This window comes from Aulonocara stuartgranti (assembly GCF_965226115.1).
Source record: "Aulonocara stuartgranti genome assembly, chromosome: 19".
NCBI lineage: Eukaryota > Metazoa > Chordata > Actinopteri > Cichliformes > Cichlidae > Aulonocara > Aulonocara stuartgranti.
Window position 1 is genome coordinate 32,290,571 of NC_138955.1, and position 19,918 is coordinate 32,310,488.

Consider the following 19,918-nt stretch of genomic DNA (forward strand, 5'->3'; position numbering starts at 1 on the left):
ATATTAATGTCACGTGGATGCTTGTGTTTTCTTTGCATGTTCAATGCTATGTGTTCAGTACCATAAAATATATTTAGCCTTTGCAACATCGAAATATGCAGACAATGCTTTCAAATTTTGCAAGCCTGAAATATACGAGAATCACTTCAATGCTGGAGCCGTAATTAAAATTTAAATACAGCAAAGTGGGATAAGTGTGCTGGGATTCATGCACTTGTAGAGAGGAAGTGCATCCCTGCAGTGTAAAAATAGAAAGAATAGCACTAGAATTCCACACTCACCTATTTGTCAAGCTCTATTTCTGGTATCTGGAAAGTGTTCCACACAAGCGCACTTTGTACAGGAAACTCCACTTGGGCTGAAATAAATAAAAGAACTTGTCGTTAGCATGAGACACTGGATTTTTGCATCTAATTTGCAGCAACAAAGGTGAAGCAAAGACGCATTTTTGCATTTGTAAAGCATATGCCTGCCTGAAACGTGCAGAGTCATCTGGGCTGACGCTGGTCATAGGAAACTAGCAAGCTAGTCAGCGTCAGTTTAGTCTAACAGAACTTTATTATTATTCATATTTGGTGTTTGGATATGCCTCCCAGCTTTGTCATAACACCCGTAATCCCAGACTTCTCTGAATTAACTGCTCAACTTTGCTCGGACTGAGACCAAGGGATGTCTCTGCTGTGTCTCACAGACAGCACCCTGCTTTGTCTTGTCTGCACCACCACAACAACCTACTTTATCTCACCAGCTTTGAGGATCTGAATCTCCACCTGTGTCACGTTGACACTGCTGGTTTTTGCTGCAACTCTGCATCCAAGATTTGATTTTGTGAAGTCGGATGGTAGCACAAGAGGGCTTTGGAGGATCGGGGAAGCATGTGCACGCTGCAAAGCAGACACAACACCTCAAAGACAGGTAACATATACAGCAGCCCAGTGATGCTTCAAACCTTTTTACACCAAACAGGGAGAGGCGTAGCTCTCGACTAAAAATAATTTGCCAGCACTGTCACTGCTCACTAGCAGGCAGCAGCATTCCCAGTCCAGCCGCACGGACACGATGGGATTATCCAAGTGTTTTGCTGAGTTTGAGGGAGACTCATGACCGCCCCTCTTCTCTACAATAGCCTGTCGGCATTTAACACTGGCCAAATCACCACTTAACAAAAGCTAATTTCTCACTTGGTTAAACTGGGAAGGATTAGGGGCCCTGTGTTGGTGCAGTCCATGTTTGGTGAAGAGTGAGGGATGGAAGGATGTTAGCAAAAGATTTAAACCTCAATTACAAGCGAGCGAGGACTTTTGTGCATCCGTGGCGAAGGTGGGACGCTGAGGTTTAGCCACTTTGCTGGAAATGTTTGCTGCCTCATTGTGTGTGCATGTAGGTGTGTGTGTGTGCAGAGCTGAGGGTGACATAGCCTGACAAATACATGATGATCCCCTTGTTTAGAAGGCTTTAAATCTCTCCGGTTTCACATACTTACTGCCTTGGCTTTACATGAGGAGGTAGGACACATAATCCAAGCAATTTAAACCTTTCCTGTGTTTTATGACAGAAACTAAAGAGCTGCTGTTCTGTTGTGTGGCTGCTGCATTTTCCTGTAACTCTCTGAGGTTAGGGGGTAACCCTGACCTACACTTTGGAAATATGGAAAAATGCATTTGTGGATAGGTGAAGTATTTCTTAAAAGCTACAACTACAGCTTGAGGTTCAGGCTGAGATCTTCTGGTGACCTAAACCTGGATCTACTCCTTTAAATGAATTTGCACTTGTGTTTCCAAACAGAGACAGAAGAGCTGTGAGGCTAAAATGCTAAACGGGCTGTTTGGCCCTTTGTACAACATGCTTCATTCACTCACTCACACTGACGGATGAACCACAGAGGACGTTTGTCATGTGGGCAGGCATCAAACCAACAACCTTCCAACTGCTCTTCCTCCTCAGCTGCAGCCAGTTTGACCAGTATGCCTAAAATTCCCCAAATATAAACCAGCTCAAGCTTCTAGCATCACTTTTGCATCACTCCTTTAAAACTGCCAAAGAAAGTTCACAACAGAAGCTTTAGAGCGTTTTCTTTTCTCCCTTTGTGTTTTTTAAAATCCTGTAAAACCCTTAAAACCAGTTAGTGCAGCTCCTCTGCCACAGTGACACGTTCTCCTTTGTTGTGTTGTTCTTACACCGTCCAGTGTTTCAGCCTTCAGTGCTCACACTCACTTATTTTGTGTGAGGGACGTTCTAGTGCTGCAGAATCAGAGCGGTGGTCTCTCGCAGTCTTTGGACCCTTTAGCTGCTCTCAGTGTCTCATCTCCTCCAGACTTTTGGGGGGACAAAGAGAGAGTTAGAGTTCCCCCTCCCAGAAACAGCAAACCCTTTCGTTTGTATCAAAGCTTTGCCTCACCCCTGCTGACACCCCTGAATTATTCACTTAGAGGAAAGGATAAACAAAGCTTGCTAGCTACAGTTGTTCTATTGATTTCTCTGAGCAACATCACAGATAACAAAAAGAGGGCTGGAGGAGAGAATCTCGGCTGCTGCCATCTCTCATGCTCCTTAAAAAATAAATAAATCTGTAAATAAATCAATAACGTGGAGTTTTTCTTCGGAGAAAACAGCCCGCGTTCCTGTGAAACGGGACGCGAGTAATGCATTCATAAATATTTGTTGTTATTTAGGCAGCAAGAGCACATGTGAGCATCTCCCCCGTAGGAGCGGCCTTTCTTACCTGTGGGTTCGACTAAAATTGCCAATTGTTGGGATAATTTGGTGTTTAGAGTGAGGCTGAGGGGGCCGGCCAAGTAAACAATGCTGGCTGTAGGCCAATAACTGGCAGCAGCCCTCTGATGAGAAACAGGCAGATCTTTTCTTCAGTGTTTCTTCTGGCCCTTCTGCACTGGCACTTCAAAATAAAAGCCCACCTTGTTACTTAAATCTCTCTCGTGCACGGAGTTACTGGGATCGTTAATTTTAGGATCACCTTCATATGCACTCCTGTGTTTGTGATCCTGCAGGATCCTTAAATTCCCCCTTTTTCTCCACTTAATGTTTGGCAAATTAAAGGCATGTGAGATCATTGTAATTTGGCAGGTGTTCCCTCACACCCCGTCTAATCGTCAAAGGGCTTGTCCATGCATTTGCTACCCCTGCCCCACAGCACACTACTATGGCATCTAAATGCTATTTGACCCCCACTGACGAAAACTGCAGTGTCTGAGGGATTTTTTCAGCTGTGGGTGGTCAGTGGATAACGTGTGACAGGTGGCCTTAACTTGTGTGGACTTCCTAAACTGGCTGCAACGAGGAGCTTCAATGGCGTGGGAAATGTGCCGAGTGAGTCCTGATGCGATCGTGCTAGCAAAACCAAGATAAAGCCCTCACATGCACAAAAACACTCGCAGCAGAGCAGAACCAGCAGCCTTGAACGAAATGGTCCGTACTTCAGTCTAATGAGGATGGCTCACACCAACCAACTCTAACCACGCAGTTTTCTGATTCTCTGTCCTGTATAGTGTCTGTAAGAGAGAAAACAGCTGCTCGGGCTTTGATACAAACCTCACATATAGATGCAGACATACACCTACAGGATTCACATCGTCTTCCAACTGAAGGATGAATAACAGGGTCTGAGTTAGTATGAATGAAAGGTTTGTTAACGTGGGGCTAAAGTCAGTGGGCGTTGGGAATGGCAGGAGAAATCATTCAGTTTCTAAGGTAATGATGATCTTTGTCACTGAGTGATAGTTTTCCTCAGTTTCCTTTTCCTTCTGTAAGTTAGCTGATGTTCAAACTTCTCTTCATGCTAACCTGCAACGAAAAACAAAGTAAATGCGGCCTGGCTTTGGTACAAGACTAACTACTAAAATACATGTTTGGCTGTCGTGCATTCCTCCTACAAAACACTTGAGCTAACAAGCTGCTGTACTTTAGCACTTAACCAGTGTTGATGGTAACAACCAGTCACACCATGTCAGCTGTTCACAGATGGCCGACCAGTTTACTGTCTGTCGTAACTGGTTCTGTGTAAGTCACGTGGTGATTGTTAGATTTTCTAAGCTGCAGTTAAACTAGTTTTCATGTGCTTTGAATACAGACATGTGAAACTGTTACGATCCACCCAGTCACCACTCGGGGGCATCTCAGCCACAAACTAAAGTTGTTATGTTTCAGCTCACTTACGCGCATTTTGGCCTTTTAGCCTTTTTTCCGTTATAAGATTTCACTCGGAGCATGCCACCAGCAGGTGTAAGTGTATCCTGGAAGGCTCTGTGCTCACTTGGTGGATGAAATTGAAATCACTGCATGCTATGAATCAGTATGACTCTGCTACATTATATAATGGGCCCCCCTGCCTGCAGGTATATACTTGAGCGTTAACAACGCAGCCTTTCAGGAGCTCTCCAGTCATGTAGCCCTTATAAGGGCCTCCAGCACAGACCTGTCTCATCATCCCTCCATCCATGTCCTCCCCTAACCCCCTTCTGGTCTGGATCTGCTCTCGACCTGCCCCACTTTCCTTCCTGCTCCTACTTCTCACTGCTGTTTCTGTATAAACAAGTGGAGTCTGACCAAAACATTCAAAGCCCAGTCTACACTCCTCCACCATTAACCCCCTATTGTACTTCTGCTTCTGCGTCCACAGATTAAGTTGGTCAAGTCAAATATGTCTGTTTTAGGGGAGAAGACGTTTAAATAGCTGCTAAAGATTACCACGCTGTGGTGGGTGAAAAGGTGAAGCTGATCACGAGGAACAGTGTTAAAGTCATGAACCTGGTTTGTGATGAAATGAGGGAGAAAGGCACCAGAACAACAGAGAGAGAAATTCTTCTCTTGCTGGTGTCAGGCAAAGCTGTAATATGTCTTATTCAAACAGGAGGTGCGCCGCTACATCATAGTCTTGGACGGAGCTGCAAGCATATGTGTGTGTTGTGTGTTCCAGGAGACTCCCACTTGGCAGTGTGCAAGAGGAGGTGGAGGATGGGTGGGGAGGGATTTGGACGGGACAGGTGACAGGGAGACATAGAGGAGATGGCGAGGGGTTCCAAAAATGTGTTGGACTGCCGTCTTAGTGGAATCAAGCTCGTGGCAGCGTTTCTTTATTGTGGCTACAGAAACCAAACCAAGTCTTCACCTGACAAGATGTCGATGACTTCACCTCCACAGACAAAACCCAGACTCTCCACGATCCTGAGCGCTGGGCATTTTTTTAAGTAATGCAAACATGTTTGTTCTTGTTTCTCCGTTTAGCAGAAGCAGCACAGACACGGACGGATCAGCTGTTGTCCTGGAGAGTTGGGGTGGATTTACCTTTTATGTGCCACATCTGTACTCTATCAGTTAACCACGTATCTAAGTGCACCTCCCACTTGCCAGATCATCCTTGCTCCTGTAAGGTCCCGGCTTACTTTCAACTGTAAACACAAAGTCCACACGCTGAAAGAGTGACAGGTATCAGGTGCTTCTCCATGCCATGTGCATATGAGTGTGTCCAGGATTAGGCGCACCCCCCACAGGCTTCAGAGGCTGTGTTTGGGCAGGATGAAGCCTTGTGTAGAGTCTATTGGTGACAGCTTCTTCCTCACACACACACACACAGCTTCATGCGCGCTCCCCAGGTGCAGTGGTGCGGGCCAGTGTGTGGGATTAGCTGGTATGCTCTGGCACTCTCCTCTGGTAATCCCTCTAATTTGTTAACAGGGCACAGAGACAGGGACACACACACACACAGCTTGCTGCAGCAGTTTGTTTTGGATTGCATCTCACCCCCTCATTTTGACTACAGGACCACTTGTCATGTGGCGAGAGGGACGGAGCATCTCGTCTTTGTCCTCTTCTTTCTCTCACTGCTGCTCCACTTCCCTAATGAGCTAAATGCATTCTAATTTGGCTGTGATGAGCTAAGCCTTCCTTTAACATCCCAAGAATGTCAAAGCCCCCTCCTTGATTTGTCATGAGTGCACGGCTTGTATACACATTTGTGTGCGCACACCTTGCACAACCATAATCCTTTGTTGGCTGGATAACGTGCAGAGAAGATGGGGTAATGCTAAAGTTCAGCACATGCTGAGACAGAGTGAGGGAACAGAGAGCAGCAGTGTCTAAATAATGTTGATTCTGGATGTCGATGCACTTTGTTCCAACTGTCAGGTTGGACTTTTGAGGTGTTGCTTTTTAAGCAAAACACGGCTCCTCCAGCTACTGACAGCAGTGACTGCAGTAATCTCATTTGGGAATTTTGGGAAAAACAACCCAGCTATTGAGAGCTGAGTACAGTCTTTGAAACAGTGATACAGTAAAAGTCATGGTTTGCCTCTTCAAATATACATACGTGTCACTTTTACGTTTGGGCCTTTCGTCCACACGTACATGGCGTTGTCGATCACTGAAAACTGCGATTTTAAAAACTCTGTTTTTACGTTTACGTGTGGACGAGGAAAACAGAGATTTACTCACGTAACGTCAAAGGTGTGTTATTGTTTACATGAGATTCATTTCTACAATAGAAGAAGAGAAAATATTGTTGCTGTTAATCTATCGGCAGTTTTTACACACATATACACACAGTTACTGGAGTCAGAGTGAACTTCACAGACGTTCTCACAACGTCGGTTTTAAATAAATTAAATTTTTAAAAAATTTAATGTATGTACCCTGTATGCATTTGATTTATTCCTAAGTTCCTGAGACAGCCAAATACTGTCTTTTGTTATTAACATTTGAAAAGTAACACGAAATTAGCTGCTTTTCCAGAAAAACACAAACTTTTCAGAAGTACTTCAGGTTTTGTGAGGGTACAAAACCCTGTTTAGCCGTTCCCTCCCAGGCTTCTGATTGGCCAACATTTTGTTTTTAGCGTTTACATGTGGACGGAGATATTTTTCCAAAACTGCACGTGTGGACGGGATTAAAAAAAAAACGGAAACGGAAAATCTCAGTTTTCAAAAACACCCGTGTACGTGAGGACGTAGCCAAAGTGTTGTTACTGAAAACAGTTGGTTATAAGCAGCTCGTACAAATAAGCTGAGAAAATAGTTTCTGAGAGTCTCCAAAGAAAATGACGTTTTTATCACCAGTTCATGAACTAAGGCTATCACTTATTATGAAATTAGCACAAAATCCAAACCAAGCACTAAACTTTCCATTTAGTGTTTCACTTTGGACAAATCAAATCACCCGGCTGAGCGTGTAGGCTGACAGCAGGAAGAGCTTAGACTTTGGGTCTTTAGCCACCAGGTGAGTCAGTCCAACAAATCACTAAAGGTTGATGCTGGAGAAAAGAACAGGTCCTCATATTTGCACAGCTAAAGTGATTTGATTACAGCTGCTGCTGTGGTGTTGTTGTGATTGTAGTTATGGACACATGGTGGACGGCGTAAAAAAGCTGCACTCTGCACACGTCATTGAAAACTAGCAGAACACTTTAACTCTGCACCAGATGAACTTGAAACGATCCCATTGGCTGGAGACACACACACCAAATAAACACCTGTTTAGAGAAAAAAGTGTCCTCTACCGTGACAGTGAGGTATGTAGAGTGTCCACACGTGTAAGAGTGGACAAACACGGTGCCTGATTTGCTTTGCTGCCATGCTATGATAGTGAATCGGCCGTGCAGGAGGAGAGCTCTGTGTGTGAGGTCAGGGGGCACCATGGAAGAATAATAACGCAGCTTAAGTATGCAAAAAAATGTCAGGAAACTTTTTACAAGTGGGACAAAAGGCCAAGAGGAGAACATGCACACACAGATGTACACACAGAGTCCCTGCGCTCCCGACTCGTCACAGCTTTCGTGCTTTTTGGTGTGGAAAAGCCTCACAAAGGTAAAACAAACGTGTTAAACGGCTGCTTAACCTCGTGAAGTTAAAATCAACCAGGTTGTTCTAAACTGTCGGGTCAGAGTTCGTGGTTGGATTTGGTCGATGTGTTATTTTGTTCCTGTTAACACGTAAACGGAAAGCTTTTAAGAGAAATCAAAATGTCTGGACCTTTATTGAAATGGCACATTTTCTGCTGCTGAGCAGCGTGTGGCTCGAATAAACCCATGTTTAGGTGTTGAACGTTCAAACATGATGGCAAAGAAGACATCGGGAGGACGATATCTTTATAATGGAACAAACGGTGTTTTTTCCTGATGATGGTTTAAGTAAACTAGCTAAAGATGATGAATCACACTTTATGAAGGGAGCTTTTCCCCTCAGATCAGCCTTCTTTGTTCTTCTTTTTAGAGTATTGCAGAAATTGCTATTGCAACGAATAACATTAGGTGTTTGAGTTAGCATGAAGTGAAGTGGAGTGGAAACTTTTAGGCCTAAAATTACTTTATCTTTATTTTTGTAAAGCTGCCTAATTTGCATTAGTTTTATCTATGAGCAAAATGAAGACTGGCCTGACGCTGCATACCAGTCTACTCTACCTTTGTGAAACCTGCCGCGGGTTATTTCAGTCACTCAGTGTGTGTAAATACTTATAAAGCCATATATGCAGGGTGCAGTTTGCAAGAACATCAAAGGCTAGATTTGGTCTTTCACAATAAAACAATAAAGAAACAGCGTGCATTGATTGTTTCTGCTTTGCTGCAGAACATCATCTCTTTCACCCTCATCTGCAAATCTGTGGACAGAATCTTTTGGACTTTGAGCTCTGAAATGTGTTTTACAGCATCGTGGCCCACAGGCTCCAACTTTGAGTGGTGCAGTGAATTAAGTCGAGGATGGGGAAACTCTTTTCACACTGAGCGTGGCTGCTCAATCACTTGCAAAGTCAACAAACTGTGTGTATAAAATTTCTTCAGGAACCTTCAGCGACGTTTCTACCTGTGAGCTGTGAGACAGAAGCCTCGGTGCATAACTGCAGCTCAATAAGCTGAAGTTAGAAGCTACAGATCTCATTTTGTGAGTGATGTAGATTATCCAACGTGCAGTTTAGACTCATAAGGAATGTTTCCAGGACTTTTCTGTCAGGCTCTGAATCCTTTGCGTTTCTACATACATTGAAACAGCGATGCTTGACGGCACAGTGCAAAGTCAGAACGTGATCTCCGAGTCTGCCCTCGTGAGCTCGGAAATTCAATTTGAAATTCAATTTAAAGTCAATTTCTGATTTGAGTATTGTTTGTGCTGCAGTGTAAAAATCAGAGGGTGGGGATAGAAATGTAACCCCACTGAGGATAAAAATAATTTAGCAGAAGCAGGGGTGGGTGGAGCGGGAATTTGCTCCGATCCAGGAATTTTACTTTGATCTTATAAAGTTGCGGGGCGACTGGAGCTGGTATTGCTGACATTTAACTGCAGTTGTAGTAAAATTCATTTGATATTTTTCTCTATATAAGAAAAGCAAAGGAATAGCTGCAGCTTGAGAGGATAGAAAACACTGGAAAGACGAGTCTGACTCTGTGTCGCCATAAAGGAAAAGGTTCTTTGTAGGACACAATAATCCTCACAGCCTCGGCTGACACTCACTGCATTTATCGCACACATTTGTGTTGATCCGTGCGTCTGCTTTAATTGTACATCTCTTCCTCCCTCCTTCAACTGTAATAGCTGTGATTTAATTTGGCTATTTAACCTGTAATTCCAGCGATATTTATTGAGGACCGAGGAGGAGAAAATTGGGCCATTAGCCGCCCCAGATGAATACACTGAGATGAAAATGAATGCTGCTAACTGCCAGTTGACCTTTGCACCTTTGCTTTTCTAGACATTCCCACTCTTCCCTTTTTTTTATTAGCGGCAGCAACAGTAATTACGGCAAATTGAATCATAGTGAAAATTGGAATCTGACAGTAATGAGAGTTTTATACTGTGTGAAAGTGAACCCGGGAAGAGAAATGAAGAAGAGAGATTACTTAAAACGTGGCTGCTGCATATGTGCCGCTGGACACACACAAACCAGACACCATTATCACTGGTTTCAACTGGGAGAATCCTTCCAGTCCAGACGACCCGATCGCTGCGTATTTGTTTGAGAGGAAATAAATCATATTAAAATTCATCTTCCTTACTGCTCATCACACTGGGTCGATGATATTTGGTGTCCGTAGGGTTGTGTCTAATAATGTGACATTATACATACTGAAGGTGTGTGTGTGTGTGAGCCAGACTGCACACAGCGTCTTTCGTCTTAGAGTTTATGGACGGATGGGTTTGAATGGAGAGTTTAAGTTGCTTAGTTTTGTCAGCACCTCTGAGGTTTACACATTTAAAGATAATTATTTCTGTTTCCTGTGATCGAAACATGAACTGATCCCAGAGCATATATATGAGCTATTGTTATCTGTCGATTTTAAAACTTACATTAAGGTTTATTGTTCATTTATTTCAACAAACAAGTCACATATTTGATGCAGCTGCCACTACTGCACAGTAAGGCCAATGGCCAACAGTGGCTCTGATGTAATAGTACACTTTCCTGCTTTTGACCTCATTTGGTCATTTTTGAAAGAAAATGGCACATTGGCCTACATCGTGTGATTAAACATCTGATCACAAATAAAGCAAAGCTGCAAGTTAGCTCAGCAGGCGACTCAAACTGCACCATCACTCGTCCAATCTGATGAACGATGAGTCGCATCATTTCCAGGGGGGATATTTGGGATCACTCCCCAATTTTATTTGTAGCATATCTGCAGAGACAGGCTGGGAGCCTGGATACCAAACTGCAGCTGTAATTATTTCATCATGAATCATTTCAAATCACTAAAATAAAGCCAGTTCAGACAGGAAACACTAACATCCCTCGTTCTCGTCACATCACAGAGCAAACACACCCTCTCGATCTGGAAGTCTATTTAAGCCACAAAAGATGCTATTTTGTCCTGTGATGTGTCAGTGCTGCTGTTGCCCCGCATCTCTGCGGTGAGAGCAGTCAGAGGATTTTCACACAGTTTTTGCTTTTGTCTGGCAGCTGAAGAGGGCATTTGAACAGCAGGAGCACATTAAGGTAGTGTTGTCTTGGCAGATGGACACTGAACAGTGAGACGTAAAACCAGCAAAGTCGAGTTAAATAACAGCAAAGTAAGCAAATGTTATTTTTTTACATGGCAACATAATTCAGCTAAGTTAAAGTTTATCTGTCATGGAAAATAATCTATTCTATAAAGGACAAAACTAGGTGCTCAAAATGAACTACTATAACCTTTACTGAAGCACGCGGCCCACACTTACTGTAAACAGACGTACAGTGGGTCGTAACTCAAGCCGCGTGTGCGCGTTCGACACAAACACACAGGCACAGTGTATCTGTGCAGATGCTGAGGAGGGGAGTGTGTTTTCTCATCCCCTCCATAAAGCACGGCCCTCTGCATTCTACCAAATAAAGTGATGAGCAGCTCCCTCGCTCTCCCTCGCTCGTTCTGTTTTTTCATATGGAAATAGGAAATAATGGGGTGATTAAATAGAGTCGTATATTAAAGTACAGCTGACATTAGAATTAGCATAATGTGCTCTCGCCTCAGGCTGCATACTTTATTTGCCATCTGCGTTAGACTCCTTTCCCCTGGGAGGGCGCGCGCACACACACACACACACACACACACACACACACACGCACACACACACACACACACACACACACACACACACACGCACACACACACACACACACTTCCCCCAAGCAAAAACCATGACCCGCTCCCTCCACTGCGGCCAGAGTGAAATGGCGCGTTCTCTATTACTCGCTCCCTGTTTCGTTTGCTCACGCACACACACACACGCACAGACACACACACATTCCAATGACTTCTGTCAGCAGAAGAGAAGGGGGTCAAGCTAACAGAGACGGTGGGGTTGGAGGTGGTGGTGGGTTTTTTTTGAGTGTTAAGGGTCTTAAGATTCACTTAAGATTCAGCACTAAAACAGCTTGTGTGTGTGTCTGTGTGTGTGCATGTGTGTGTGTCTGTGTGTGTGCATGTGTGTGTGTCTGTGAGAGAAACTTGCCAACAAAAGCTGAGACACGGGGAGCTGTTATTTTTATTGTGTGTGTGTCTGTGTGTGTGTGTGCGTGCGGTCTGCTATAATTAAGTCAAAAGGCTATACAGGACTGTGGAGCTAAACAGCTGTTCCACCTCTAGCCACTTAACGCACACACACACACATGCACACACACAATCTTTTGCAAGCAAGAGATGGTGAGCAGTATTTTTCTTTAATATAAATGAATAAATTAATGATTAAATTGATGAATTCTAACAAAGCATTATTTTCTTTCTGTAGATTTTTATAAAAAAAAAAGATTAAATATTGTGTGTGTTTCACAGAAATTTTAAAAATGTAGACTAATAATACATTTCATACATTCCTAAAATATATATTTTTAAACAGGCAAATAGAGAAAACTGTATTTATACTGGAGAAATGTGAAATGAAAAAATATTAGCTTCTCTGTGACGTCTGATAAAAACACATCTACATTAGAACCAGTATTTATATACATGTGTGTGTGCGTCTGTGTGATTTAGTGCGTGTGTCTTTGGCTGCCAAAAAGAGTCATGGCCATGTATACACACACACACACACACACACACACACACACACACACACACACACACACACACACACACACACACACACACACACAAATAAGGCTAACAGGGCAACAATTAGAGCAGCATATGTTTTGCCCAGTATCTGAAATGAGTGTACTAGGTCAACACTTCACTGAATACAAGAACAAGCGTATAATTACCATTATCTCTGTGTGTGTTTATACTGGTGTGTAAGGTTTGCTGTTTGGATTTAGTTATATGGCACATCAGTGGTTCTTTAATATTTGAAACTCAAATCTGTTAAAAAATTAAAAAACAAGGTTTCTTCTGAAAATCTGCTGATTTTAACGTGTGTGTTTCTTTTTTGTGGTTTTCTGTCATTATTTTTTTCACTTAATTTCTGCTGCATGACTGACAGATTTGTCATTCTGCTAACACTTATAATAAATATAAGTAATGAATTATACAACTTCACCTACTTTATCAATTTACCATTTATTAACTATGATTATTATAAAATTATTTTAAGAAAAAGTGTTATCATCAGCTATCGCTGCCTCTTGGTTGTTGCCCAGCTACACAGTCAATACATAAGGTTCAGCCCTAAATAGGGTTTAACAAATCTTGGACTGCTCAGTGTTACAGGAAATCACAACGTAGTGTTTTCTGCTCCACGTTATAAAACACTGAGGATTTAGATTAGTTTATTCAGATAAACACATGATTTTATTTTTCTGTCTATGAGTATTCTTGTCCTAACTAATATGACTTTAGCCAATTTATTTCTGTCATCCTTGGAGAAAATCATCTAGCCTGCTTACACACATAACGGTTTATCTATCAAACACACAGCAGCCACATATAGTACACTGTAATAGCAGTTGTTAGTGAGAGAGTCCCTGGACTAAGGGAGCACCTCTTGGTACATGGATTGAGTGTGTGCTGATCTAATGTGACTGTGGAAATGCACTTGTCAAAACATGATTAGTATTAGAATTTATGTGACAAGCTGAGTACCCATAGTCTTTGCAGCTAGTAGCAGTCCGAAGCAGAATATAAAACACTCCAGCACCTCACTGCCTTCCAGCCAAGAAAATTTTACACAACGCGGACACGTTTTTAAAAAGTTATTGTTAAAATCAATTAAAATCATGAATGAGGTCACATTAATGTAGCCTATCTCACAGAAAAGAATCTGTGCTCACATATTTAATTTATTGTTTCTGTGTCTGTTGCAGGTGGAAGAGATGAGCCCTCAAGCTATACATGTACCACCTGTAAGCAACCCTTTCCCAGCGCCTGGTTCCTGCTGCAGCATGCCCAGAACACCCACGGCATTCGCATTTACCTGGAGTCCAGCCCCTCCAGCGCAACCCTCACCCCACGCCTCACTATGCCTCCACCCATTGGCAACGACTCCATCCCACAGTCCCCCCTCACCAACTTTCTAGGGGATAACAACCCTTTCCACCTACTGAGGATGACAGCACCCCTGCTCCGTGAACCTCCTCCAGGCTTTGTAGAGAATCGTCTCCCCAGTACGCCTCCATTTGTCACTCCACCTCCCCGCCATCACCTGGACCCCCATCGCCTGGAACGCCTTAGTGCAGAGGAAATGGGCCTCATCTCCCAGCACCCCAGTGCCTTTGAAAGGGTGATGCGGCTAACACCTATGGCCATGGAGTCCCAGTCTATGGACTTCTCCAGGCGGTTACGAGAGTTAGCAGGGAACACTAACAGCACCACACCACCATTATCACCCAACAGGCCTAACCCTATGCATCGACTACTAAACCCTAATCCCTTCCAGCCTGGGCCAAAATCGCCATTTCTGAGCACTCCTCCATTGCCACCAATGCCCCCAAACAGCACCACCCCTCCCCAGACGCAGAACAAGATCAAGTCCTGTGAGTTCTGTGGTAAAACCTTCAAGTTTCAGAGCAACTTGGTGGTACATCGGCGCAGCCATACTGGAGAAAAACCATACAAGTGCCAGTTGTGTGACCACGCTTGCTCTCAGGCAAGCAAGCTGAAGCGCCACATGAAGACCCACATGCACAAGGCTGGATCCCTGACGGGGCGTTCAGATGATGGCTTATCCACCACGAGCTCCCCAGAACCAGGCACCAGTGACGTGCCAGGTGAGGGCATGAAAAACCGTGATGCTGATTTCCAGGGGGAAGGCAACGAGGAGGAAGAAGAGGAGGAAGAGGAAGAGGAGCTTGAGAATGAGAGTCGACCAGAATCAAATTTCAGCATGGAGTCTGAGTTCTACCGGAACAGGGAGAATGGTTCTAAACCTCTGTCAGAGGAGAAGTCGTCCCTTGGCCTTGAGAAGATAGTGGAAGGTGGGGGGCTCAATTCTATACAGCAGTACAATAATTTGATAGTTGACAATCGTAAACGGATGCCCTTCTCTAAGAGAGCCCTGGATGGCCAACGGGATACTGGAGATGAGGATTCAGTGGCTGGGGAAATAGATGACCACCAACAGGAGAGGACAACCATTAATGGCCGGAACTGTGGCTCCGGTGATTCTTTCTCAGGTCTGTTCCCCCGTAAGCCCACCCCCATTACCAGCCCAACCCTGTCCAACTCATCAAATAAGAGGATCAAGATAGAAAAGGACTTGGACATTCCCCCTGTACCCCACATTCCTTCTGAGAATGTGTACTCCCAGTGGTTGGTTGGCTATGCTGCCTCACGCCACTTCATCAAAGACCCTTTTCTAGGCTTCAGTGACTCCAGACAATCGCCCTTTGCCACCTCCTCTGAGCACTCTTCAGAGAATGGCAGCCTGCGCTTCTCAACCCCTCCAGGTGACTTGCTAGATGGGGGTTTGTCTGGCCGCAGCGGCACCGCCAGTGGGGGCAGCACACCTCATCTAGGTGGTGGCCCTGGTCCAGGTCGACCTAGTTCCAAGGACAGCAGGAGGTGCGACACCTGCGAGTACTGTGGTAAGGTGTTCAAGAACTGTAGCAACCTGACGGTGCATCGGCGTAGTCACACTGGTGAAAGGCCCTACAAGTGTGAGCTGTGCAACTATGCCTGTGCCCAGAGCTCCAAGCTCACGCGCCACATGAAGACACATGGCCAGCTTGGTAAGGAGGTCTATCGCTGTGACATTTGCCAAATGCCCTTCAGCGTGTACAGCACCCTGGAGAAACATATGAAAAAGTGGCATGGAGAACATTTGATGACCAGTGAGGTCAAACTTGAACAAACAGAGAGGGCCTAAAGCTAATTCCCTGTTTCCGTACTCTTTGACTTCAAAATAACAAAAAGGGGTAGCTGGATACTTTTTTTATAAGATATTAATTTTGGGTTAATTTTAATTGTGTCTTTGATTAAATAAACTGCCAACTGAGAAAAAAAAAGCGTGAAAACAGAGATCAACTGAAGCTGTCTAAACTGCCTTATGTGGCATTCGTTTTTAAACAATCCGTCAGTTGAGTTATAAAATATATGGAGCCTTTAACTGTGCAATAATTTCTGTATTTATTGGATTTTGTATTTTGGCATGTGCAGGTACATTTTTATTAGAATTTTTTTTATTGTTTTCATTACTGTTTTTTTTTAAACCCACGTGATATCCTGAGAGTTCCTTAGAGGACACAAATCCATTTTCTCTCTTTTTTTTTGGCCACTTCTTGTAGGAAATTGTATATTAAACTAAATGTGTAATTTCTTGAAAAGCTGAATCAATCTTCAATTTGAAAGTGGTGTTAACTGAGAATGCTAGAATTAGTCTATTTTATGTGATACGCGAACAACAATCCTTTGGCATTGTAGCATGAACTGACTGTAAAACATGTCAATATAATTGGATATATAGCACCGAGTGTCATATTTGACGATAAATGTAAAATGAAAGAGGATCCCAAGGTTCGTAAACCCGTCTCCTCATGAAAACACCCTAACCAGCCGCAAGAAGCTGATGATAGGTAAGGCAGCTGCTGACTGGTACATAGTGCCGAGCTCCGACAACGCTACAACATCTTTCCCTTTGTTTTGTGTTAATACCATCTCATCTACATTCATACACCCATGCACTCTTTTGCATGAAGCCATATGATCTGTGTTATTTATTAGGAGAGAGCACGAAGCCATGACGAGTATGCGTAGCAAGAAATAGAACAATGAGACCGAGAGAACACAGGGACATCTCAGGGTAAACTGTACTACTTTCCTTTATTTACCTGTTCACTCCTGTGTTGCCCCGTGGCAAACAACTTGCAAAGCATTTATTTCATCATAGGTTGTAATCGTTAGAGACAGTTTTACCCCTCACGTGGCTAAAGTTTTAGCCTTAACATCCACCAGCTCACAAGTGTCCTCTTTAATCTTATGATTAGGTTCAATTCTTCCACGTTGTATGGAATCTGTATGTATTTGGCACACATGGATGGCAATCTTGTGATGGAAGGGTCATTAAGAAATTTACATTTAGATTTGCATAAGCAAAAATTACATAGAGACAGTGCACGTGAAGCCTAAACAGGTCACTGGCAACCTAGTGGATGTTAAGACCTCAAAGTTTTATTTCTAAAATAATAAAAATAATAATAATAGCCAGGTCCCTATGCATTTTGTGCTAAAATACATGACAATTTGTTGAACTTGCATTAGTAGTAAATTTGGACTTATTGCATTCTAGTGCTTGTACAGTTTGATTGATGAAGCCACCTCTCTAGAAATTTAAATTATTGATTGTTAGTTGAGTGCTGAAATAATAAAATTAATTTATCAGTTTGCCTCATGTCCTGTTGTTATTTTAAAAACCATGAATCAGTTTTCTTTAAGCCCTTTTCACCTTCATAATGGCACTTTTGTCAGTGTACGAACTCGCAGCTCTGAACAACAGACGCACACGTACAGAAATGTACTAAAGGGCCTGGAGCTTGGGATCACCTGGTACTAAAGTGCCCAAGGTTGCTAGGCTTGTCTTTCCCAATGTTGGCACTGTAAATTAAGAATAATAATAATTTATTTGGGACAGTTTTTGTACTGCCGTTCAAATTGACATGAGTGTGCCTTGACCAATGACCTTCCTATTTATTATCTTTGACAAATGCAACATTTGTTATGAAGTAACAAATTAAACGAAAGCTAAAACGTATCAACTTTACTGTGTAATGTGACCGTTAAACAGAAAAATCTAAATTAATACAAATGTAACAATGCTGAGTTTACAATGACGAGTACCCAGCACAACATCAATGTGTCTGTGTGTGTATATATGTATTCATATGTACATATAAAGGCACAAACCTATATAGAGAGTTATATGAAACGAGTCTGTCCCTCAACAGAAAAGTCAAGAAGAGGACAAAAAGCCACACAAAGAGTTAGGGAAGAGACTGGACAAAAATCAGGAAAAGCAGTAACTAAGAAGATCAGAATTTAGTGCACTCTGTCTTAAAATAAGTTTACAGTATTGATACAAGGGTAAAAATAATATGTGTGTGTATGTGAGTTTGAAACATTTCTTTCAGGTTTGCTTTGAAACTTTCTCTGAATGCCAAAGTGGCAACGTGTACATTGTTTTTCCTTTCTTGTGTTCTTTTTTCTTTTGGTGATGGGGTTTTAGTATATAAATATATATGAATATATATTACATTTTTGTTGTTTACTGTAAAAGTATACCAGTATTTGTAATATTGGAGAATGCCTGGGCATTTTACAAGACTATAAAAAGGTTGTTTTTTAAATTCTTTTTACGTTACAGTCCAGTTTAAATTGTGGGTCTCTTAAACTGTTTTTGTCACTGTAATTGTAAAAGTCTTCAATTTTAGTAACTTTTATTCTGCCTTGGGTGTAATTAAATTAAAAAATTATAAAATAAATGAATTAAAAAAATACTGAGCTGTAACACACTTGGATTTGACAGTAGGGTGGTGAGGGTGGAGGGTGGGTCCCATTTTTTTCAGGAAAAAACACACTGAGAATCCTGACTTGTATCTATTTTTCTTCTTCTGGAACGGAGTATTCTTCATGGATGGTTTGAAATACATGTGTAGGCACTTGCTGTCATTCCTACGGAGCTTGTCTTTTAAAAAAACAAACTGAAAAAAAAAACCTTGTAGACTATGTGCATCCTTTGTGAATAGGGTACTGTGAGTACCTCAAGATGTGTTGATCTTATATGGGGATGCAGAGGGGCCGGTTCGTTTAATGACACATCCCAATCCAACGACGGGCTGTCACAGCCTGTTTCTCCTCTCGCTGTGTGGGACAAACAGAACCTGATGAATTTGTACTGTTGTAATGAATCATGTTGTACAGAATGGGATCAAATAAAGGTTGTTAAGCAGCCTTTTTGCGACAAAAACACACACTGATGTTTTGTTTACTGCTCCATTGGTTGTACATAGTTTTTTATGATGACGCTGTTTTTCATTTTCTTTGACTTTTTGTGATTTCTAACTGGCACTGGCAGTGAATTCCCTGTGTTTTGGGGAAGAGGGTGGACGTGGCTGTTCTGTTTGACCTTTGTGACCTCCATGTCAGTTTTCAGGCACACGCCTCCCACGTTGATATTTCTCGGCATGAGAACAGAGCACAAATACAAGCTGTTACGTTTCTTTATCCTTTGGTTGTTTGTCTCAGTTTGTTCTTTGAGCTGGTTAAACACAAAGTGACCACAGGAAAAAGTCAAACAAATAACAAAAACACCAACAGAACAACACAATGAAGTCATCAGCCTCTCATGCATTCTTAACTAATTTACTAAAGCTCTGAAAACATTGAGTGTAAATTACAACTACGCACAATTAGCACTGCAGCAGTGGACCACAGAAACCACAATCCCAGGAACACAGCCAGCGAGCACAGCGCTAAAGCAAACGCTTGGATGTGATAGCACACATTTCCTGTATTCACAATCAATCAAAAATGCCATACTGGCAGCTTTCCACATGTTTGTGCTGAAACACACTGATAAATATAGTTCTGAAAATACAACGCAGAATGAAGTGAGACGCTGTCACTGTTGGTATGTAATAATGTTTGAAAGCAGAGGGGAGGGGCTTATTTGGAGTAGGGTTGTAATGCTGTTTTCAAAGTTCCTTTATTTAAATACACAAACTCAAAGGCTGCTGTTACATCGCTGAGGTCCGGCCTGTGGATGCCATTGGCTGATTACAGTAAACGTGACTTTCAGACTTCCTCTGTCTGCTTCTGCTTTTTTAATCAAGACCACTGAAACCAGTCAACTCATCAAAGTTTGTTTGTTTGCTATTTTCCACACGGAGTCATTATTGAATATTTAAAATGTAATTATACAACATGATAAAAAATAATGTCAGTGCAACTCATAAATAACTTTAATATTTTACCTAATTTAATCAAGTGTTAAACAATGTACTTTATTACTCTGTCGACATGGTTACACTGGACGAACACAGCATATAAAATAGTATTTTAAATGAATAATAACGTATT

The 19,918-nt window shown here is 42.5% G+C and overlaps 1 protein-coding gene across 1 annotated transcript in view; it reads left to right on the forward strand.

Moving 5' to 3' along the window:
• bcl11ba (BCL11 transcription factor B a) overlaps positions 1–19,063 on the forward strand; it is a 36,648-nt gene extending 17,585 nt beyond the window's left edge. Inside the window, exon 3 of the mRNA XM_082515736.1 lies at positions 13,714–19,063. Within this exon, the coding sequence (XP_082371862.1) occupies positions 13,714–15,713 (2,000 nt within the window). The 3' untranslated portion in view covers positions 15,714–19,063. The remainder of the gene's footprint in view (positions 1–13,713) is intronic.
• The last annotated feature ends 855 nt before the right edge of the window (positions 19,064–19,918 follow it).